Here is a 24,556-nt window from a genome sequence, read left to right on the forward strand (position 1 = left end):
ACTTCATGCAGGTAACTGACAGAAACATCCCCATAGAAATGATGAAGTGGGGTTTATCCATCCCCCACACTTAGCATACATAACAGTTTGAGTTTAAATTGTTCTATGAAAAACATGCAAACAAAGTTAACAATGGGAAATGGTCTGTCACTTTTTGTTGTGTTAAATTACAGATAAATAGTAACTCTTAGTTTCTGTTGCCTGTCTGTCTGAAGAGTCCGAGAGGAGGGGGTGTGGACGTGAAGCAAGATCTCTTTAGGTTCACCTACTGTTAGAAAACAATAAAGCAAAAGACATTGTGAAATGCAATACAATTGTTATTTTTTAAGGTGTATTACATTAATAAGGTGATACATTAATTTCCAGTATATTCTTAATTTTGTTTCTCCTTCTCTGTAATAGTGGGAATGACTAAGCTCCAGTTAGCTTTTTTTTAGTAATAGGTAAATTTTATGAATGCACATTTTAGTAGAACTTTGAAGTGATTTGGATTAAATACCGATGATGTCTTCATTAAGAAAAAAAAATAATCATGCATTTATTTTAGAAAATAAATTATAATCCTGTATGTTATTATACTTGCATTTTTTATTATTCCTTCAAGTTATGAAAGCAGTTTTATTTGCAGCCATTATAGCTGAGGCATTTAAGAGTTTTTTTTTTTAAAGATTGGCCTTATTTAAAGGAATAAAAATTATAATGTTTTGTGTAATTCAAAATTCTTAATAATACATCCTTTCAGAGGACTTTATAATACTGACTTGTGCCCGATTTGTTACTGCTCTTTTACTAGCCCCTGCATTGCTGCAATTTTGGGTTGTTTGCCTTGCTGGGACTGGGTTGTGAATGAAATTCAAAAATCTATAAATAAATAGTGTGCAGTCTCAGTGAAATCATTATTTCTATCATAAAGAAAAAAGTGTTAGTCTTTTACACATATTCATTTAAAGATTATAGCGGGATTACTGTGCACTTACAAAATTGCTGCATGAAGCTTGCTGTAATGTCTTCATAATAGATCAGTACAAAGAATACAAATGACAGTGCTGATTCCAGGCTTAAAATATTTTTTTTTCTGCAGTGCGCGACTTATGAGCTCTAGTGTAACAATAAATCACTGTTTTGCCTGACAGTATACCCCCATGCCAGTGTTGTCCTCTTTTCCTCAAGTAATGTTAATTAGCCATGAACTACAGTAAAAGCTGATGTGGAGAAGTGCTGCTACTCAACAGATAAATATTTCTTAAGCAACTTTTAAAACAAAATGAGTTCTGAGTGTTTTGGAATCCCAAAATTAAAACGAGAGCCTGTGTAAAATGAATAAAATAGGCCATATTTGAGTGTAATGAGGACTCTTTTAGTCTTGGATATGAGCATGGGAATCCAGTATTCCAGCAATTAGCATTCTAAGGGTTAATTGACTAGAGTATATAGAAATTTGTATGCATATTGATTACCTCAAGGAAAACAGTGGCCTGTTGATATGTTGGAGAAGAAATGTACAGCAGAGAGCAGAAGTGATAGAGGATTTTGCTTTTATGTAGTGTGGCAGTAATGCACTAAGGAATATATGAACCACTAAATATCCACAAGATTTTTCTTAAACCATTATGTTTGTTCTTTCCAGTTTGTGTGGTGTCAGCGTGGTCTGGAGGAGTTTTTGAAGCTGTGGCCTTTAACCTAGGATGGCTCTCCAAGTGAACCTGAAGGGTCCTTCTCCTTGGGGCTTCAGAATATCAGGAGGAAGAGACTTTAAAAAACCCATCTCTGTGTCCAAGGTAACTGTTGTTACAATAATAATTATTCAGACTAGGAATATACCTTATTTCTTACATACAGGGTATATTGTCAGAAAAGTTTAATTGAGCATAGCAATAGCTGGTCATAAAGGGCAACTTGGTGGTGCAACCTAGTTTCTATTCCTAGAGAAGTCACTATCTATGACTTTCTGCCTGTGACCAAGTCAGATTTCTCTAAATACCCCTGTGTCATCCATTCCAAAGGCAGTACATGTTAGGTTTATTATAAATATAAATTAATGAAGTAATATCTGTCAGTTTGTAGATGTTTGCATGTGTAAGCTTTGTAATGAACTAGCATTCTATCCATGGTTGCTTTAGCTGAATACATAGTGAGCTGGATGTAGATGACCCACACCGATTGCAGCCCTCAATGAAAAAAAATTATTTGCTTCCTTTTTTTCTTGCACCTGAGTGCTGTGAAGAAGAAATGTCATTTTAAAATGCCACTGTTGTCACAACTTTAATTTCTGTAATTGACTTTCTAGACTTGGGCTTGTTTTCCTGGCTCTGTGACTCTCCTCCACAGCTTCTGATTAGGTGAAAAGAGTATTCCAAGGGGCTATAATCTTTATGCAATGAAACGTTATGAAGAGTCTAGCTATGAACATTTCCGAAATATATAAATCGGATTGTGAGCTGAAATTATAGAAAGAATGTTTCCATTCATTTTCTGTACCCACTTCACCCAGTGTGAATGTTACTAAAGAGCCAGAGCCTACTCCAGCATCATTGTACCCAAGGGAGAAGCTGGTCTTTTAGCTCATCACAGCCCACACTCACATGGGCACAGACCCACACAGATATTCTTGCTCATGCTGTGTAAATTCAAATTTATAATCTGCTTAAATTGTGAAAGGACACCAAAGTAACTTGAAAAATGCTGTGCAGACACATTGATTATGAGAACAAGTAAACTATACACAGGCAGCGACTGGGCTAGTATTCAATCCTGGTTTCTTGAAGTTGTAAGTCTGGGTAACTAATATCCCACTGTGCCTAAAAAGAATACACCAAGTAATTTTGCATCTGGCAAAAGTTTAAAGAGCCTTCATATTTAATTATAAGCTTCATTTTTAATAGATTCATGGAATTGTTTAGTGGTATAAGAACAGCATAGACCAGGCTGATTAAAATCTTTCCTCAGTGCATTCCATACATGTCATGTGTTGCTCAGCATCCTTAACACTTATCCTAGGGTCCAGTTTTTTTTTTTTAAACATTGTTCTGTCACTTATCAATGCTGCAATATGGGATTCCTAGTTCTACCTTTATACTACTCAGCTCAAAGGATCCTCTGCCTTGACTCTTAAAATGCACACATTTCTAGAAGATACCTTTTAAGTTGAGATCTTTCAGCATAAAAATGTGCAAAGATTATATAACAGTTGCACAAGTTCACTCACTGATCCCATTCCATATCTTACCATATATTGATGCAGAAAGTAAGTTAACTAAGAGATGAAAGGATAAATAGATGATGACATTGGTTAGTAAAAGGACAGACAAAACTAGAAATTTAAATCAGTTCTGTCATATACCTCTTCAATGAATACATCTACAAAATGCTGAACTGGTCTCAATGAATTCACAGACACTCTTGCTATGTCTCAGGCTCTTTGTGTTTCTATCTTGGAATTCTGACAGCGTTTCCTATGCTGCTGAAGACCTGTCTGGGATAATTTAATAAACAGCACTAGTAAAGGAAGTTGCTGATTATAGCAAACGAGGCTCTGCACCCACATCCCATTGTGTTGCTGTTTGGACTACAAGTCACTGGCAGACAGGAAGGTGAGGATCAGGGTTAAAGTGTGCCAAGAACACTCCAGGAGCAAAGAATGAGGTGAAGGTAAAAGGTAGCGTTTGTGTGTGTGTGTCACTACAGCTGCCAAGAATTTTTGAAAGAAATTTTGAAAGAATGGCATTATGTGTCTATTTGTCTAGGTTTAATGCTTTTAATGTTTCAGATTTTTTTTTAAATAAATAGAAACATTTTATTGTTACAGAGGTAGCTTTTACACAGTAGTTTTTGGCCAGTTTATCCCATTATTATCTCAGTCAAAACGTACTGCATGTTTTTTTCACCTTTTTCATTGTTTTTTAGGTGAATGGAGGCAGCAAGGCTGATTTGGCTGACCTTCGGACTAGTGATGTTATCCTTGAAATCAATGGTCAGAGCACCACAGACATGCTGAACGTGGAGGCACAGAATAAAATCAAGTCTAGCAATGCTACACTACTCCTGCTTGTTGAAAGGTAAGCCTTTATTTTTGATCTAATTCAGTCAAACTCTGAACGTGATTTATTTTTCTGATCTGCTCAGAAGTTTTAGGCTGGCCATGCTGTAGGTGCACTGACTTACTGCCACAGAGGTGGTGTTGGTAGTTGGGGACTGTCTGTTTCCAGTGCATTTCCTGAATGTTTCATCTGAATGTTTACCAAAGGTTTGTGTGGGAACACTATTAAATTTTTAGTTATATTTTGTGACCTGAGTTATGTTATTTGTTGCTCTTTTAAGTTTTATTTTCAGCAACACCTGTAAATGATGCTGTGTACTGGTGTGCTAAACTAATAAATGGTGATGTCTATAACTGTAGGATGAAAGAACTAAAGAATTCAGAGTGCCAAGCTTTCCTTATGTTTTCCTTGTCTCCGCTAATGTACTTAATTACTTTACTTAACTGAAAAATAATGTTATCAGTAGCCAGGTTTCCATCCAAGGAGTTTTTGCGAAAAAATATTTAGCGCTTCAAATTTTTTAACCGATATAGCTGATGGAAATGCTAATTATCGATAAAATGTTGTACATGTCGACATAAGCCAGGTTTCCATCCAAGGAGTTTTTGCGAAAAAATATTTAGCGCTTCAAATTTTTTTACCGATATAGCTGATGGAAATGCTAATTATCGATAAAATGTTGTACATGTCGACATAATATTTTTCCGTTTAACTTTAGCGCATAAATTCCATATCGATACTTCAGATGTCGCAAAAACTACATTGGAAACACTTTTTGTCGGAAAAAAGGGCTTTAGTGCAAATAAATGTGTCACATTTTCATCACGTGCAATCAAAACGAGAATGGCGGAGCGGTTCTCATGGTCTGATGAAGAGAGTTTTTTTTTGATTAAACGTCGTTATTTTGTATTAATTCAAATTTCAGTTTTAATTAAAAACCTTAAGGGAAGCAGGTTAATTCAGTTCTTATCGCACTGAGAAGTGATGTTGAAAGGTAGGCTCACCTGTACAGATCCGATGCTGCAAACACAGCTGCATCATGGGCACTTCCAGGAGTGCCAACGCAAATGTCTCGTATCATGCTCCTGTCATCAACAAGGGCCTGGAGAACAATCGATGGCCACCCTTTGCGATTAATGTAATCGCGGTAGCCTTCCGTCGGGGGAAGAATAGGCACATGCGTGCCATCCAGCGCACCGTAAATCTGTGGCACAAGATGCACCAAGGAATTGTGGTATGCAATTTCATTGGCCTCCGCTACAGTCGGAAGTCTGATATAACGGCGCATTAATTTTTCTTTAATAGCGGTGCACACAGCATATAAACATCGATGGACGGTAGTTTTACTAACCCCGAAAGTTTCTCCAACTACTCTATACTCGGCGCAGGTTGCCAGCTTGTAAAGGGCGATGGCAATCCGCTTTTGGGTTGGAACCGGTGGTCGGTGGCAACCTGTGATGGGCGCAACATCAGGACTGATGAATCCACACAACATCTCAAACGTCGGCCGTGTCATTATAAAATGTTGCAGCCAGAGATTTTCTGTGAAGTGTCTCTCCACCACTTCCTTCCAGAAGGTCTTATTCCGTCGTCTCTCCCATACCCGTGGGTTTCGTCGCACTGGGGTACTTTCTTCAAGCTCTAGGGCTATCAGACAAGCAACTGCTTCATTCTGCTGTCGTCTTCGGATATTATGTACAATTCCAATTATTTGTGAAACTGAAATAACAGTAATCTGGCAAATTTCAAAAAACTGTCTGAATAATTTCTCCATTTCTTTGTTTCTTTGTTTAGTGGAGGGGGTGTAACGTGGAAAACAAAAGGTAGATAATTTGCGACATACACAAAATTATGTATGGAAACGGCTCAAGGGCAGATTTTTTTCGCGATACAACAAAAGTTATGCGACAGTTCGTTTTGGGGGTGGGGGGGGGGAATGACGTCATCACGCACACCATTTTATCGATAAAAAGCCAGTTTGATGGAAACAGGCTGGAGACAGCAAATTTCGCACATTTTTTTTACGTATATTCTGTTTGTCGATAACAAAACGTCGCAAAAAACTGGATGGAAACTTAGCTATAATATTTTTCCGTTTAACTTTAGCGCATAAATTCCATATCGATACTTTAGATGTCGCAAAAACTACATTGGAAACACTTTGTCGGAAAAAAGGGCTTTAGCGCAAATAAATGTGTCACATTTTCATCACGTGCAATCAAAACGAGAATGGCGGAGCGGTTCTCATGGTCTGATGAAGAGAGTTTTTTTTTGATTAAACGTCGTTATTTTGTATTAATTCAAATTTCAGTTTTAATTAAAAACCTTAAGGGAAGCAGGTTAATTCAGTTGTTATCGCACTGAGAAGGGATGTTGAAAGGTAGGCTCACCTGTACAGATCCGATGCTGCAAACACAGCTGCATCATGGGCACTTCCAGGAGTGCCAACGCAGATGTCTCGTATCATGCACCTGTCATCAACAAGGGCCTGGAGAACAATAGATGGCCACCCTTTGCGATTAATGTAATCGCGGTAGCCTTCCGTCGGGGGAAGAATAGGCACATGCGTGCCATCCAGTGCACCGTAAATCTGTGGCACAAGATGCACCAAGGAATTGCGGTATGCAATTTCATTGGCCTCCGCTACAGTCGAAAGTCTGATATAACGCCGCATTATTTTTTCTTTAATAGCGGTGCACACAGCATATACACATCGATGGACGGTAGTTTTACTAACCCCGAAAGTTTCTCCAACTACTCTATACTCGGCGCAGGTTGCCAGCTTGTAAAGGGCGATGGCAATCCTCTTTTGAGTTGGAACCGGTGGTCGGTGGCAACCTGTGATGGGCGCAACATCAGGACTGATGAATCCACACAACATCTCAAACGTCGGCCGTGTCATTATAAAATGTTGCAGCCAGAGATTTTCTGTTAAGTGTCTCTCCACCACCTCCTCCCAGAAGGTCTTATTCCGTCGTCTCTCCCATACCCGTGGGTTTCGTCGCACTGGGGTACTTTCTTCGAGCTCTAGGGCTATCAGACAAGCAACTGCTTCATTCTGCTGTCGTCTTCGGATATTATGTACAATTCCAATTATTTGTGAAACTGAAATAACAGTAAGCTGGCAAATTTCAAAAAACTGTCTGAATAATCTCTCCATTTCTTTGTTTCTTTGTTTAGTGGAGGGGGTGTAACGTGAAAAACAAAAGGTAGATAATTTGCGACATACACAAAATTATGTATGGAAACGGCTCAAGGGCAGATTTTTTTCGCGATACAACAAAAGTTATGCGACAGTTCGTTTTGGGGAGGGGGGTGACGTCATCACGCACACCATTTTATCGATAAAAAGCCAGTTTGATGGAAACAGGCTGGAGACAGCAAATTTCGCACATTTTTTTTACGTATATTCTGTTTGTCGATAACAAAACGTCGCAAAAAACTGGATGGAAACTTAGCTAATGTCAAAATGTATTCATGTGGGGAAAATAAAATACAATGTGATTGTCCATCTCCTTCTGTTTTCAAGATTTTAAAACTCAAGAACCTTTATCAACAAAGGACTATTATTAATTATTAAATTGCCATTTTATCTCTTATGTATTCATTTTCTAAACTAGTGAGCCTGTCCTAGCAGCACAGAGCAGGAACCAAGCAAGGATGGGACACCAATATATCACTGAGTACACTCATGCACACACCAACAAATTCTTCACACAGGAGCCAGTTAGAGTGATCACTTAACATAACCCTCACATGTTTGTGGGAGGAAACCCAATTATGTGGAGGAAACCTATACAGACTGGGAGAACATGCAGACTCTTCATAGAAAGTGACCAGTTTGGGATCTGGACCCAACTGTGAGGTACGAGTATTAGCTATTATGCGATTGTACTCACGGTGGGACTTTTCGGCTAAGATACAGAGCTTTTAAATATAATTACTCACTGTTTGATCAAAACCTGTCTATTAACCTGCCAGCACACAAATATATGTGTTATCAACAGCAGTATAGTTTGGCAATTGTAAATTCTCATGGTATGTCCTTCACTGTACAAAGTGCAGATTTAAAATAAAGATTGTTTGCTCTTTGTTGTTAAATTTGAAGTAATTTATGGAATTTTGAAACAAAAATGAAAATGAAACTCCATAAGCTTGGAGATAAGCCTTACTGGTCAATAACGACTTTGCCAGATTTAACATGAATGTTAATTTGCAAATTTCTCTCAAAGTTTACCCAGTTTTGTGGTTGACATGTTCAATTGTTTTAATTGTTTTGTGGTGTAATGCACATTCACTAGTGAATGTGGCAACAAATCTTCAACACAGAATTTGTGAAATTCTCCTAAAAAATCCCAATGAGCAAAGTGCAACAAACATTGCACCTATAGGAATCACTGCAAAACTTTCAAAGTAACAATATGTGTATGCAAGACAGGTATCCTCTTGAATTTTTCCTTATGCATCCAGCTTTCTTGAGTTTTCACATCTTCCCCTCAGATGTTCAATCAGCAACAACATTTTGGTTTAAGCAGAATGCCTTGTTGATTCAGTGACTTCGAAAGTAGTGGTTGTTGTGAAAATCCTCTCTACTTGTGTGGATGTCCTGCTTTCTTCATCTACCTCTGGCAAATGTCAAAGCCTAGCATTTCAGGCAATATCATATTGTAAGTGCCATTCCTTTCCATCTAGAATCACTTAAATATCTAACAGCCTAAATTAGACTGGGTTAAAAGTTAGTGGAAGAACAATAAACACGTCCAATTAATTTATTATGTCAGAAAGTCTTGGCTACGAACAGATTTCCTGAATTTCTGAGACTCTTAAGATTGTTAGGAATGTTGTTATAGTCAACAATGATAAAAACTTGTAACTGCAGCAGAAACATCAGAATGTGACAGCAGGTGGCAAGTGATTAGACAGTGATTGAAAGAAGCTTCATACTCAACTGACGCTAAGCAAACTGAAGTGAACTGGAATGCGAGAATGGACATCATAGAGGAAACTGAAATAAGTCCGGTCGTAAGTATCTGAACTATGGGTACTGACATGGTGTGCCACACGTGAGAAATATATTAAGTTTATGTATTGGGGTTAAATAAATTGGAAAGCACACACTTTGGAGAAGCATTCCAGCTAAATAATTTTGGTAGCTGACACAACAGGAACCAACAACCTGAGGTGGAAAAAGATAAAAATAAACTGTCTTATGAATGTTCAAGTAGGGCCAGGCTGCTAAAAATTAAATGAGCTGGTGCAGGACTATTTAAACTATTCTAATTTGATATGTTGATATACAGGACCAAGGCACTGAACATGAAGGTTTTTACATCTTTTAATGACATTTTTTATTTTATTGGCATTATTTGAAGAAAACGACATTCCATGCAATCATGTCAAACTTAACAAACTGTAATTGAACCCCCACCCGAAAGCGGACTAATGAGAATTTCTTTAGTTACTGGAGTGAATAGATCCTTTCCCTGTAGAGCTGTCACTTTCTTCTTGCATATTACACTGATCCAAAGGTGACAAACTCATTTAAATATAATATATATATATATATATATATTGTGGGAACCCGTCCGGACACAGACAGATGGACACCATTTTAAAGTCCAACACACGTTTAATTATTATAATAAAGTGCACAAACCCAGTGCCGCAGCACCAATCACCACAACAGTCCAGGTCAACACAACAGTATGCCTTTTCTTCAGACCGCCTCCTTCTCTCTCCTTCCAGACCTCGTCCTCTTCCACCCGACTCCAGCCCTGAATTAAGGGAGGCTGCCCCTTTTATTATCCCCCGGATGTGCTCCGGCAATCTTCCACCGACACATCCCAGTGTGGCGGAAGTGCTGGCTGCATCCCCGGAAGCACTCCGGGTGTCCCTGCTCCTCTTCCCCCCAGCATTTCCTGGTGTGGCGGAAGTGCTGAAGTCCAGGGCTGCCAAAGCATCCGGGCGCCAACTGGCGGTGACCACGGGGCCCCTACAGGATTGAGCTTCAAAGCTCTGCACCCGTGGCCCCCAAAGCAAAGCGGTCGCCCCCTTGTGGTCTGGAGGAGGCGTGACCTCATGGGCGTCCCGGCTGGGCATGCCACAATACACAGTATATATCTTGTCACGCTTGGGTCACAGATTTGCACAGAGACACAGGAGGTTGTAGAAAAAAAGGAACTTTATTCAAAGCACTGCAAACAAACATTTGTCTTTTTTCAAAAGTTTAAACGTGCTCCATGCCAAGTCCGAGATGACAGTTCCGCTAGGAGCAGAGAATGTCTGAGAGAGAGATAAGGAGAAGCAAACAATCAATTTAACAAACTGAAAGAAGCCCGTACAGGCTTTTTAAGAAGGCGGAGCACCGCGCGAGAGGCATATTACGCGACAGAGCCGGCCAGAAAGGACAGGAGAAATGTGAAGGTAGTCTGTCAATGTCTTTTTAGGGGTATTCCAAGGGGCGTCTGTATTCTCTGGGGGTGCGATCAGCTCCGTAGCTCACTATATATATATATATATATATATATATATATATATACACACACACATACACACACACACAGTGGAACCTCAGTACACGTACAAATTGGTTTACGACCAAAAAGTTTGCCAAACTTTTGCATCTGTTCACGAGCACACACTCGGTATACGAACAAGCCAGTTTCCCTTTCGGTTTGTACGTGTTCAGTCTCTCCCTGTGCATTTCCGGTGCAGCGAGCAAGAGAGAGAGACAGAGACACACATGAGAGACACACACACACACGGCGAGAGAGAGACACACAGACACACACACAGGCGAGCGAGCGAGAGAGAGGGCTGGACACATAGGGTAGAGAAGGCAGTTAAAGAATGCACTGGGCTTGTTTTTGTTTTCACTTCTGTTTACAGCGATCGGTTCGTAACGTGCATTGTTGCAATGTTACTTTTCTTGGTGGTTTATTAAATTACGGATTTTTTCAAATGTTCATTTTTTTCCCTGTGCTTAAAACTCATTAAAAAAAAGTGTTTTTAGCCAGCGGTTGGTAGTGCTATAGCGCAAACTATTACAGTGTTAGTTTTCTCTGTTGTTCAAGGTTTTCTCAGTGTTATTCAATGTTTTTACATTTAGTTTACTATTACGCTGTGCATTCTATGGTTTAATTAACTATATTTGTGCTTAAAAACTTAAAAAAAATATATATTTACATACAGTTCGTATGGTCTGGAATGGATTAATTGTATTTACATACAATCCTATGGGGGAAATTACTTTGGTTCACGACCAAATCGGGTTATGACCAGAGTTTTGGAATGAATTATGGTTGTGAACCGAGGTTCCACTGTATATATAAAATCCAACGTCTGTCTGTCTGTCCGCTTTTCACGAGAGAACTACTTAATGGATTTAGATTGGGTTTTTTCCTATGATTTACTTGAACATTCCAGTTGAATTTGTGACTTCTCTCATCGCGCTAAGTATGATAGTTCACTTGTGGTTCTGATTTAGTTGCACGAATCTGAGAGAGACGCAGCGGGCCGAGTGGAGGGAGGCGTGGCCCTCCTCACTCACATGCCAACCTCGGGGCGTGTACCTTACCTCCGTTTAGCTCGTGAACGAGAGAACTACTTAACGGATTTAAATCGTTTTTTTTTTTATAATGTGCTTGAACATTCCGGTTGATTTTGCAATCTTCTTCCATCGCTCTAAGAATCATAGTTCGCTTGCAGGAGCGATATATTTGTGCTAATCCGAGACAGAGGCTGCAGTCCGAAGGGAGGCAGGGCCCTCTTCACTCACGTGCCAGCCTCCGTTTGAGTTGGTGTTTTGGAATTGTACCTTGCTTCTGCTTAGCTAGCTATACCTGTTTGTTTATTGATTTTTAAAGTTTGTCCTGTTTCACTGCTACGCGAGTGGAGCCACATGGGACAGCTAGTTAATAATATAATATTTGTGACAAGAGAAAACAGAGCAAAACAAATATCCACTGAATTTCTAAATGGGTGAAAGTATACCATTTTAACAAGATGCTATTGAGCAGTGGACACCTGGAGTGTCTAACCCTGTCCTTAAAAAAAGATTGAGGCTATTAGAAAACTATTTAGGCTAGAAACTAAATGCTTGGCCTCCTGGCCACTAGAGAGGGCACAAAGACCCTGATAGGATTGCTTGGAATCATGCTGTCCTTCTGACCAGGTGGGCTGCAATGTAGCTTCTTCGAGACCTAGTCTTTAAAAGCAACTAAATTCTCAAGGCCACAAAATACAAAGAGGCACTAAAGGAAATTCTGCATCAGGTATATCAGTGCAAGATTACAGCTACCCTGACCCGATCAGTAACTTCATGGATTTAAAGATGAGTCTCAACCCATGATGTTTTTTGAGTGTGCAGTTGAAAGGTGAGAAAGTATAATACACTCAACTGCCTGAAGATGGAGGATTTTGTAAGGGGTTATTCCATAAAGCATGCATAGAAAGTCAATACTTAGCTGAAGAAGTCTCACTTGAATAAGCCTTGTTTTACAATAGAGGCTCTTTTGGTTCTACAAATGAAAAGCATTTCTTGTTAACTTAAAACGGCCTTAGAAAAATCCATGATTATGGATACACCTCTTCTACATGGTGGTGTGCTGGGGAGGCAGCATAAAGAAGAAAGACGCCTCATGACTGGACAAACTGGTGAGGAAGGCAGGCTCTATTGTAGGCATGGAGCTGGACAGTTTGACATCCGTGGCAGAGCGACGGGCACTGAGCAGGCTCCTGTCAATCATGGCGAATCCACTGCATCCACTGAACAGTATCATCTCCAGACAGAGGAGCAGCTTCAGCGACAAACTGCTGTCACTTTCCTGCTCCACTGACAGACTGAGGAGATCGTTCCTCCCCCACACTATGCGACTCTTCAATTCCACCCGGGGGGGGGTAAACGTTAACATTATTCAAAGTTATTGTCTGTCTGTATAACTGCATTGTTATCAGTCTTTAATTTAATATTGTTTTTTATTAGTATGCTGCTGCTGAAGTATGTGAATTTCCCCTTGGGATTAATAAAGTATCTATCGATCTATCGATCGTGATATTTAAACAGCCCTGAGAAACATTCTTAGAGAACATCTATGATGGCTCAAAAAGCACAGAGGAAAGGGCAGCATCTACAAATTGAGTACCTGTCACTTTAAGTGTCAAGCTGATGGGTGCCTCTTGTCTTATGGGTTAGCTTGTTAAAGTTTTAATTTTTATTTAATTACTGAAAACTAGGGAGAACGTATGACAGAGGCATTTTGTGGTACAAGAAGTAATAATTGATCTATAACAGCACAAAAGCACAAAGATTCTCTGCATTGCCAGTACTATACATAGCTGCACCAGATGCAAAGAAAAACAAATTGTTGCACACAGTTTGCACTATGGTTAGGCATTTGCTGCAGCGTGTTGACTTGGCAATGAATGGCTTCAACTAATTACATAAAAAGTTAGCTCCTGCAAATCTATAATCAGTGGGAATTGCCAAGGGGTCTGTGACGTCCTTTAGCAGTATTATTTACTGGTGGTGTAAAACCCCAACATATTATCCAAGTTCTCTGATCCATCGGATTTTCATATAATGGGCATGCCTACAGGGTTGTTGAAAACAAACTAACTTTTTTGCATTACATCTAACCACAAACATCTGTATTAAAATTATCAGTATGAGCACCAAAACGTACTTGCCAATTTTAATGAGTGTGTCTATTTTACTTGCTGATTCTCTCTTTCAGAACATTTTGTCTTTTAGATATCTCAATAGTCAAAAAAGAAAAATATGGTCTATAAAATAAAAATGTTGAATAAAACTAATTATTAAAGTATGCAACTTAATTTAATAATAATGTATATTACTCTGTATTGCAATATTGTATATATGGCTCATACACACATTGACATGATACATATCAAAATGACAATGGGCTTTTTTTCTAGATATTATTTTTCCTGATGAGTTAAATGGTTTACATAACCCTTGAGTTCCCATTTGAGTAAGATTTTCAAAGAAAGTTGCACTCCATGCTTTATGACTTTTTTTTTCTTGTACATTACATTACTATGACTATCCTGTACTACTTAGTGTTACAGTCATGACATCAAACTGTTGGCCGTAAGTTTGCGTCCCTATTACTTGCCCAGGGAGTTTGGACACGTCATTGTTGTCATCGTGTACATCCCTCCTCGGGCGGACATGGAGACAGCGAGTGACATCATCCATTCTGCTGTTGCTAAGTTACAAACGCAGCACCCTGAGGCGCTTGTGGTAATCGCTGGAGACTTTAACCATGTGACGCTGGACAAAACATTACCTGCCTTATCCCAGTATGTGGACTGTAACACCCGGGGAAATAAGACTATTGATTTACTGTATGCAAACGTTAAAGACGCATACAGCGCCACCCCGCTGCCTGCACTTGGGAAAGCAGATCATAACCTGGTTCTGCTTCAGCCTCACTACAAACCAAAAGTGAGGGTCGTACCTGCAACCACACGATCATTCAGGAAGTGGACCTCGGAGGCTGAGAATGCTCTGAGAGAATGTTTTGGAACTACAGACTGGGATATCCTGCAGGGATCACATAGTGAGAACATTGAGGAAGTTGTTGACTGCACTACTGACTACATCAACTTCTGTATGGACATTGTAGTTCCAGTAAGAACTGTACGCTGCTATGCTAACAACAAGCCATGGATTACAAGTGACATCAAGGGCCTTTTGAACGAGAAGAAAAGGGCTTTTAAAGACGGTGATCAGCATGAGCTCAAGCGCGTGCAGAAGGAACTCCAAGTCCAGCTCAGGGCGGCGAAGGAGCATTACAGGAGAAAGCTGGAGCAGAAGTTGCAGAATAACAGCATGAAGGAAGTGTGGGATGGGATGAAGATCATCACTGGCTGCAGCTCGAAGAGGGGTACCACCATCGAGAGAGACGTGAAGAGAGCAAACCAAATGAACAACTTCTTTAACAGGTTTGACCACCCTAACCCACTCTCACTCTCACCTCGGAGTACTGCACCCTCCACACATCCTTCTGCTGATACCAGCATAGGAGAGACATCCCCACCCATAATTACAACAGCGCAAGTGAGCAGAGAGCTGAGGAGACTTCGTGCCAGCAAAGCAGCGGGTCCACATGGAGTATCGCCACTACTGCTGAAGGTCTGTGCATCGGAGCTGGGGGGTCCTCTACAGTGCATCTTCAACCTGAGCCTGGAACAGGGGAGAGTCCCGAGGCTTTGGAAAACATCTTGCATCACCCCAGTCCCATAGGTATCACGTCCTAGTGAGCTGAATGACTTCCAACCTGTTGCTCTGACATCACATGTGATGAAGACCATGGAGAGGCTGCTGCTTCAGCACCTGAGGCCACAGGTTCAACACGCCCTTGACCCTCTGCAGTTTGCATATCAGGAGAAGGTGTGAGCGGAGGATGCCATCATCTATATGCTACATCGATCCCTCTCTCACTTGGACAGAGGCAGTGGTGCTGTAAGAATTATGTTTCTAGACTTCTCTAGCGCCTTCAACAAAATCCAACCTCTGCTCCTTAGGGACAAGCTGACAGAGATGGGAGTAGATTCATACCTGGTGGCATGGATCGTGGACTATCTTAAAGACAGACCTCAGTATGTGCGTCTTGGGAATTGCACGTCTGACATTGTGGTCAACAACACAGGAGCCCCACAAGGGACTGTACTTTCTCCGATCTTGTTCAGCCTATATACATCGGACTTCCAAAACAACTCGGAGTCCTGCCACGTGCAAAAGTTTGCTGATGACACTGCTAACGTGGGCTGCATCAGGAGTGGGCAGGAGGAGGAGTATAGGGACCTAATCAATGACTTTGTTAAATGGTGCGACTCAAACCACCTACACCTGAACACCAGCAAAACCAAGGAGCTGGTGGTGGATTTTAGGAGGCCCAGACCCCTCATGGACCCCGTGATCATCAGAGGTGACTGTGTGCAGATGGTGCAGACCTATAAATACCTGGGAGTGCAGCTGGATGATAAATTGGACTGGACTGCCAATATTGATGCTCTGTGTAAGAAAGGACAGAGCCAGTTATACTTCCTTAGAAGGCTGGCGTCCTTCAACATCTGCAATAAGATGCTGCAGATGTTCTATCAGACGGTTGTGGCGAGCGCCCTCTTCTACGCGGTGGTGTGCACGGGAGGCAGCTTTAAGAAGAAAGACGCCTCATGCCTGGACAAACTGGTGAGGAAGGCAGGCTCTATTGTTGGCATGGAGCTAGACAGTTTGACATCTGTGGCAGAGCGACGGGTGCTCAGCAGGCTCCTATCAATTATGGAAAATCCACTGCATCCACTAAACAGTGTCATCTCTAGACAGAGGAGCAGCTTCAGCGACAGACTGCTGTCACTGTCCTGCTCCACTGACAGACTGAAGAGATCGTTCCTCCCCCAAACTATGCGACTCTTCAATTCCACCCGGGGGGGTAAACGTTAACATTATATAAAGTTATTGTCTGTTTTTACCTACATTATTATCAATCTTTATTTTAATATTGTTTTTTGTATCAGTAAGGTGCTGCTGGAGTAAGTGAATTTCCCCTTGGGATTAATAAAGTAGGCGGCACGGTGGCACAGTGGGTAGCGCTGCTGCCTCGCAGTTGGGAGATCTGGGGACCTGGGTTCGATTCCCGGGTCCTCCCTGCGTGGAGTTTGCATGTTCTCCCCGTGTCTGCGTGGGTTTCCTCCGGGCGCTCCGGTTTCCTCCCACAGTCCAAAGACATGCAGGTTAGGTGGATTGGCGATTCTAAATTGGCCCTAGTGTCTGCTTGGTGTGTGTTTGTGTGTGTCCTGCGGTGGGTTGGCACCCTGCCCAGGATTGTTTCCTGCCTTGTGCCCTGTGTTGGCTGGGATTGGCTCCAGCAGACCCCCGTGACCCTGTGTTCGGATTCAGCGGGTTGGAAAATAGATGGATGGATGGATTAATAAAGTATCTGTCTATCTATCCATCTGTCTGTCTAGTTGTGCTTGAAAGTTTGTGAACCCTTTAGAATTTTCTATATTTCTGCATAAATATGACCTAAAACATAATCAGATTTTCACACAAGTCCTAAAATTAGATAAAGAGAAACCAGTTAAACAAATGAGATCAAAATATTATACTTGGTCATTTATTTATTGAGGAAAATGATTGAATATTACATATTTGTGAGTGGCAAAAGTATGTGAACCTCTAGGATTAGCAGTTAGTTTGAAGGTGAAATTAAGAGTCCGGTGTTTTCAATCAATGGGATGACAATCAGGTGTGAGTGGGCACCCTGTGTTATTTAAAGAACAGGGATCTATCAAAGTCTGCTCTTCACACCACATGTTTGTGGAAGTGTATCATGGCACGAACAAAGGAGATTTCTGAGGACTTCAGAAAAAGAGTTGTTGATGCTCATCAGGCTGGAAAAGGTTACAAAACCATCTCTAAAGAGTTTGGAGTCCACCAATCCACAGTCAGACAGATTGTGTACAAATGGAGGAAATTCAAGACCATTGTTACCCTCCCCAGGAGTGGTCGACCAACAAAGATCACTCCAAGAGCAAGGCGTGTAATAGTCGGCGAGGTTACTAAGGACCCCAGGGTAACTTCTAAGCAACTGAAGGCCTCTCTCACATTGTCTAATGTTCATGTTTGAGTCCATCATCAGGAGAACACTGAACAACAATGGTGTGTGCATGGCAGGGTTGCAAGGAGAAAGCCACTGCTCTCCAAAAAAACATTGCTGCTCGTCTGCAGTTTGCTAAAGATCACGTGGACAAACCAGAAGGCTATTGGAAGAATGTTTTGTGGACGGATGAGACCAAAATATAACTTTGGTTTAAATGAAAAGCGTTACGTTTGGAGAAAGGAAAACACTGCATTCCAGAATAAGAACCTTATTCCATCTATGAAACATGGTGGTGGTAGTATCATAGTTTGTGCCTGTTTTGCTGCATCTGGGCCAGGACGGCTTGCCTTCATTGATGGAACAATGAATTCTGAATTATATCAGAGAATTCTAAAGGAAAATGTCAGGACATCCATCCATCCATTATCCATCCATCCATCCATCCATTGTCCAACCCGCTGAATCCGAACACAGGGTCACGGGGGTCTGCTGGAGCCAATCCCAGCCAACACAGGGCACAAGGCAGGAACCAATCCTGGGCAGGGTGCCAACCCACCACAGGACACACACAAACACACCCACACACCAAGCACACACTAGGGCCAATTTAGAACCGCCAATCCACCTAACCATCTGTTCATGAATTGAATCTCAAGAGAAGATGGGTCATACAGCAAGACAACGACCCTAAGCACACAAGTCATTCTACCAAAGAATGGTTAAAGAAGAATAAAGTTAATGTTTTGGAATGGCCAACTCAAAGTCCTGACCTTAATCCAATCGAAATGTTGTGGAAGGACCTGAAACGAGCAGTAAATGTGAGGAAACCCACCAACATCCCAGAGCTGAAGCTGTTCTATACAGAGGAATGGGCTAAAATTCCTCCAAGCTGGTGTGCAGGACTGATCAACAGGTACTGGAAACATTTAGTTGCAGTTATTGCTGCAAATAGGGGTCACACCAGATACTGAAAGCAAAGGTTCACATACTTTTGCCACTCACAAATATGTAATATTCGATCATTTTCCTTAATAAATAAATGACCAAGTATAATCTTTTTGTCTCATTTGTTTAACTGGTTTCTCTTTATATACTTTTAGGACTTGAGTGAAAATCTGATGATGTTTTAGGTCATATTTATGCAGAAATATAGACAATTCTAAAGGGTTCACAAACTTTCAAGCACAACTGTACATGTTTACTGACTTAGAACTGGTACTTTTTATAATTAATGATTATAACTTAATGGGAAATGCCTTTTTTTTACTTGTTTTTTAAATTTTTCTTTTGCCTTTTATAATCAAAAAGAACAATGGAAACTAATGCTATAATAATTTAAATGTATCCATTAATTCTTAGTGTTTTCAATGGACAGTATAGCTTCAGTGTTTACATTTTGTAACAAACATATCAGTTTAATTCAAACAAAAAGTGTGTAAAGAAGAATACAGCAAAAAAATTCTTTTTTGACAAAAAAAAAAATGAATGCAATAATTTAAAGGTCATATCATTTGTTTAAGCATTTTTAATGGATAGTTTATCTTATAGTGTATTAGCATTTTGTAATTAACATATCAGATTCATTTAAATTATAGTATATAATAATACAGCAATATCAGATATGCTAAAACAAAAAATTCAAAAATATTCTATTTCATATTTTCATAACTATTCATTTCATATTTCTATATTATGAACTCTTAAGCTGCAACACTGTTCTGAGCTTCATCTTTAGCCAAATGCTTAGTTGCTCAGTTACTAAGCTAATTGCTCTAATCCTCTTTGGTGGAAATGAAGTGGCTGAAATAAGCTGGACTTCTTGATTTAAGCGAGGCTCACTTGTTAAGTACACTTCATGGTATATAGCCCCTGCACATTTCAAAACATAGGCAGAATTTCACATAAAGATGTACTGTTTGTCAACCTACAATTGACACTGAAAATAGAAGCATTCTTTTTTGTTAAAAGCCTCCATTGAGGCCTGCTTTTCAATTTCTTTAGTGTTTATTTAATAACTTAAAATGCTTGTAGTGCTACTGAAGAAAACCCAGTTTCCCTGCTTTTTGGAACAAATAAAGCAATGAGAGGTACATTATTGACGTGCTATTATCAGGAAGCTGTTTTGAAAGCTAGCTGATCCAGTGAAGCAAGTTGGTCCTTGTGAGTCTTTTTTTCATTTGTTCTGTGCCTTTCTTTCTGTCTCTCACATGTATTAGGTCTTTGTCTTAACATTCTAGGTCATTTGTCACAAAAACTGAATGCCCTATGGCCCCATTTATTAAATGAACTTTGGCCAGGTCTTTTGTTCTTGAGTGTGTTACTTAACAGGGGAGAGAGCAGACTTGCCAATTAGACTTTGGGGTTGTGGTTGCGTCCCTTCTTCTGATGGCAAAACAAACCCAGCCCACACACACGCAAATGATTCAAATGCTGTACTTGCAGAGTATCACGTGGCTGAGTGTCTGCCAACCATGTTTACAGGACTGTACTGATTTGACCAATCTTTTATCTTTAAAAAAATATGAACTGTAATTAGCCATATACTCTCTACAACCAACAAACAGTAGTACTTCCATCAGTGCAATTTTTACATCTCTTGGTGTGGTATCTGGTGTCTGAGAAAACTATTTGAGGCACCACATGCATATTTGGGCTCTGTTTTTAATGACAAGATTTTATGAAATGATACTTAAAACATAAATTTGATTTACTCTAATACATGTTATGCAATTACATTTTATTTCCTCTGCTGTTTTAAAATATAACTCATTTTACAAAATGTTTTCATAAAAATATTAAAATTGCTTCATCACAGACAGAAAGAAGTAAAAATTTAAAATACTTCAATTTTCAAACTAAGTCCCCAAATACAATTTACAACATGGGTAAAATTCTAACTTGTTAGAACAATGCTTTGGAATTTAGTATTGTACCTATACCTACAGGTGCATGCTAGGATGAGAGGCAACTCTAAATTAGCTGTGAAGGAGTGAAAGTGTGTGAATATGTGTTCTCCCCGTGATGGACTTCTGCCATTGTTGATTCCAACTTTGTGGCCAGTGTACCTGGCATTAGCTCGGGCTCTCCTGAACATCAGATTACACAAGTTTGAAAATTGATAGGTTGATGCATTGAGTATTAACAGAGATTCCAGCCAGTCAATTACTGATCAGTTAAGATATATTTGAGGTATGTTTACAGTTCTTTATTTCCATTAATGTGGTCAATTAAATAACAACATATTATGTGACTAAAAGCTAATAATAAAGTGCTTTGAGCATGAGAAAGGATGTTCTTTAAATAAAATGTATTCGTAGTAATAGCCTGAACAGACTATTTTTCAGTGAAGGTTTTTTGGTAAAGCTGTACAACAGTTTGATTTAAAATCATTTGAGGCTAAGTCATAGTGAGTGTTGAAAATGAGGAAAAACTTGCCATTTTTAGTAAATTTTCAGAATCAAAAATTTATAAGAGCTTTGTTGATTTTTTTTGTTTTGTTGAAGTGCCTATTCCAGTGCTTTGGAAATGTAATGAATTTCTGGTGATATTATTTACTGGCTGAAAAAACCTAGTTCTTGTCAAACAAGCTTTTTTAAAGGCAATTAGTACCAGAAATGGAGGTTCCATAGCAGGCCTTGTGTATTTTAGGAAGAAGATGGTTATAGAAGTTTAAAGCCTGCAGGTCTTTCTTGGTAAAGACCTGCGACATATCAGAGCTGAAGGGTGGCGTTTGATGACTTATTAATCTCAGCTTAACCCCAATGGGGTAAGGCAAAACTCAAACCAGGGTAACATATCAGTCCATCACACCATCACAGTATACACCAAGACTATTTAGAGTATGTACCCAGAGAAAAGCCATATGGCCACCGGGACAGAATGTGCCACTGAGTGATCAGGCTAGAAATTTGAACTCTGACTCCTAGAGCTCTGAGGCAGCAGTGCTAACCACAGCACTACCTCGCTGGTTTTTGTCAAACTCGAAGGGTCAGTTAAACAAGCAGTTGCCATTTAGTTGAGATTGGCTACAGTATGTCAGTTGTATTTGATAGAACAATAAGATATAGTTAATAAGTGAAAACAGGTTAAAATTTACAGTAATTGAACCTAACTCGTGTTTCTGATGGCTACAGCCAAGTCAAGACAAGAAAAAATAGAAAAAGGTGAAAAAAACAATATCTTTGGGGAAAATTGTTTCGAGAAGTGTCGAGTTCAGTCCTTTTCTTCAATATCAAGTCCCGTGCTTTGCTGAGTCTGAAATGAAGCCTTGCTTAAATGTTAATTGTTTTCTCCTGTTTAGAACTTGCAATGCATAGTTATCATGATTGAAAGCTAGGAAAGTGGTGTATATGGAGAGCTTCCTTTTTAATGCAACTTAAGTGTTCACCATGGTCTTGATTTTAAGAATTTTGTATAGCTTCAGAGTTGCACTGTCATTGGTTCCTCTTGTCTTGCAAGGAACTCTTTGGAGAAGATCTTACTTATGTTTTTACTTCAGCTGGCAATAGAACCTTGAACAGGAGGGTTCAAGTTTAATCGCAAGGATAATTTTTTGGCAGGCAGTAAGGGTGAAATTAATATTCCTTAGTTCATTATTAGCACAAGGCTATACTTGACTGCAAACTATTAGGCTCTGAATACACTGCACAATGCCTTATTTTACTTTCCCTAGACATGAAAATGTATTAAAATAGTTCTGCATTCGTTGCATGGTTCTGAGTAATAAAATACAAGTTTTGGCACATTGAGTATTTTAAATATTCATTAATGTATGCGTGCATGCCTTCATTTTCCGCACAAGCTCACATCAATTCACAGTGTCAAGAGACTAAAGTCCATTACAGATGCATTTGGTCCAGGACTGGAACTAAATGTATATGGAAAACCAGGCTATTAGAGAATGAACATGATCGTTTGAGATCAGTTTAGAGTGTCCACTTAACCTAATATGCATATATTTCAGATGTGATAGGAGTACTGGCGTAAAAGTCATAAGAACATTTGGAGAACATTCTGACTCACTTGTAGTAAGTCTGCATGTGGGTTTTGAAGCTAGGGATCTGGCAATACTGTACTGATCAGAGGTATGCAGCTTATTTGCATGACAACAAATGAAAGATTTTAATTCCAAGTAGACCCCCCCATGCCCCACATCACCTCAGCTGACAGCAGCCAAACTCATTTCCTATCCTGCCTATTTCATCGTACAGGAGGTCTCATGTGGCACACTTGTTATTTATTTCTGAGCTAGTGTTGTCCTCCAGGAATCAGTAATTCTCTTCAGTGTCATCTGGAGGCACTCCAGAAAGTAGGGCTGCCTTGTTATTTTGTTCACTTTCCTGATAAACATCTCTGTAACATTCCTTCTTTCTCCAAACATTCCTTTCAAATTGGAGTGGAGCTGTGCCCACAAGTCAGGGCTGCCAGGCCTGCCAGGACCAAACAGCTAATGCGATTAAGCAGACAGGGAGTGCCAGGTGCTTTCTGAGCAGTGTCCTTGCTGTGCATGTCTCCATCCTGTCAGTATAACATGTTTTTGCCTCTGTGCTTTCACCCACTGTTTGCTGCTGTTTATATTTATGCATTTTTCTTTGCTGACCTCATGTCTCTTTGATGATCAGAAGCAAACATACAGTGGACAATGCCACACTGTAAATGGCAATTAGGGCTTCCATTGGGCTAGGCATTGTGCCAAGCTCCCAAAATAAGGCTGGGCAGCTTCATCTTGGCATGAAGGAATGGGCTAATGTCAAATAGACTGAGGTAAGGGAACTGATAGCTTTATTGGACCAAGTCCTTTCTGAGGGTCATTGGCAGAGAGCTGTAGACTTCATTTAGCACTCTGCTGCAAAAAAACTGATATTCTCTTTGGGTGTAATAATTATAAAGTAATTGTTAAATGTTAAAATGTTTCTTGTGAACAATTGTATTAACAGCTTGCTACTATTTTCTCCCCTGTTGGCCCTGCCGCACTAGTGAAACTTGTCATTTTTAGAAAAACTGCCTTTCACTTTTTTAAATTATACAAATTATTAATGGAGTAGGTTTACCGTTGAGTGCTATTTTGTGTATAATGATGACTATTCCTAGGACTCATGTTTTTCATATTGTGAGAGCATAATTTTTGGACACTCGTTGAAATTTTCATAATTTCAGGAGGATTTCTGTATCTTTATCAGGTTCACTCTCATAATTTTTCATAACTCTCTCCTTTTATTTTTCCTGAAGTTGCTGGTACAGCAGTTCTTGCTTATAATTTACATAAAAGGAAAATTTTCTTTTTTAAGTTTATCACAGAACAAATGCAGTGGAAGTCTTTTATGTGTTTGCTGTCCATAGTTAACAAAAAAAGGAAATAGATAATAGTATGTACATATGATTTCAGAAAGGTTTCAGACTCCTTCACTTTTTTACTTTTTATGTTGCAGCCTTTTAATAAAATCATTAAAATTAATTTTTTCCCTCGCCAAGAAACACCTAATACCCCTGAATGACAAAGGGAAAAAAAACAAAATATTATATTGGCACAAGATTTAAAACCCTTAGCTATGACATTTGAAACTCTGGATCAGGTGCATCCCATTCTGTTGACCATCGTTGAGATGCCTCTACACCTTGTTTGGAGTCCATGGTGAGTTCAATTGATTGGATCGAGGCACAGATATCTGGAGGGCTACAAAAATTGTCTGCAGCATTGAAGGTCTCCAAGAGCTCAGTGGCCTCCATAGTTCTTAATTAGAGTGACGTTTGGAAAAACCATAACTCTTCCTGGTGCTGGTATGTCTAGCCAAATAGGGCAATCGGGGAAAAAGGGGTTTTGGTAACTGAGATGACCAAGAATCTGATGTTCACTCTAGCTGAGCTCAGGAGAACCAGAATGGAGATGGAGAA

At 39.8% G+C, this 24,556-nt stretch overlaps 1 protein-coding gene across 2 annotated transcripts in view; it reads left to right on the top strand.

The window, feature by feature from the left end:
• The window catches only part of pdlim2 (PDZ and LIM domain 2 (mystique)), a 187,531-nt gene that overhangs the window by 42,680 nt on the left and 120,295 nt on the right, over window positions 1-24,556 (top strand). For both annotated transcript variants that reach the window (XM_028806199.2, XM_028806208.2), the window contains exons 2-3: window positions 1,628-1,778; window positions 3,904-4,055. In XM_028806199.2, coding sequence (XP_028662032.1) covers window positions 1,686-1,778; window positions 3,904-4,055 — 245 coding nt within the window. In that variant the 5' untranslated portion in view covers window positions 1,628-1,685. The remainder of the gene's footprint in view (window positions 1-1,627; window positions 1,779-3,903; window positions 4,056-24,556) is intronic.

The sequence above is a fragment of the Erpetoichthys calabaricus genome, chromosome 1 (genome assembly GCF_900747795.2).
Source record: "Erpetoichthys calabaricus chromosome 1, fErpCal1.3, whole genome shotgun sequence".
NCBI lineage: Eukaryota > Metazoa > Chordata > Cladistia > Polypteriformes > Polypteridae > Erpetoichthys > Erpetoichthys calabaricus.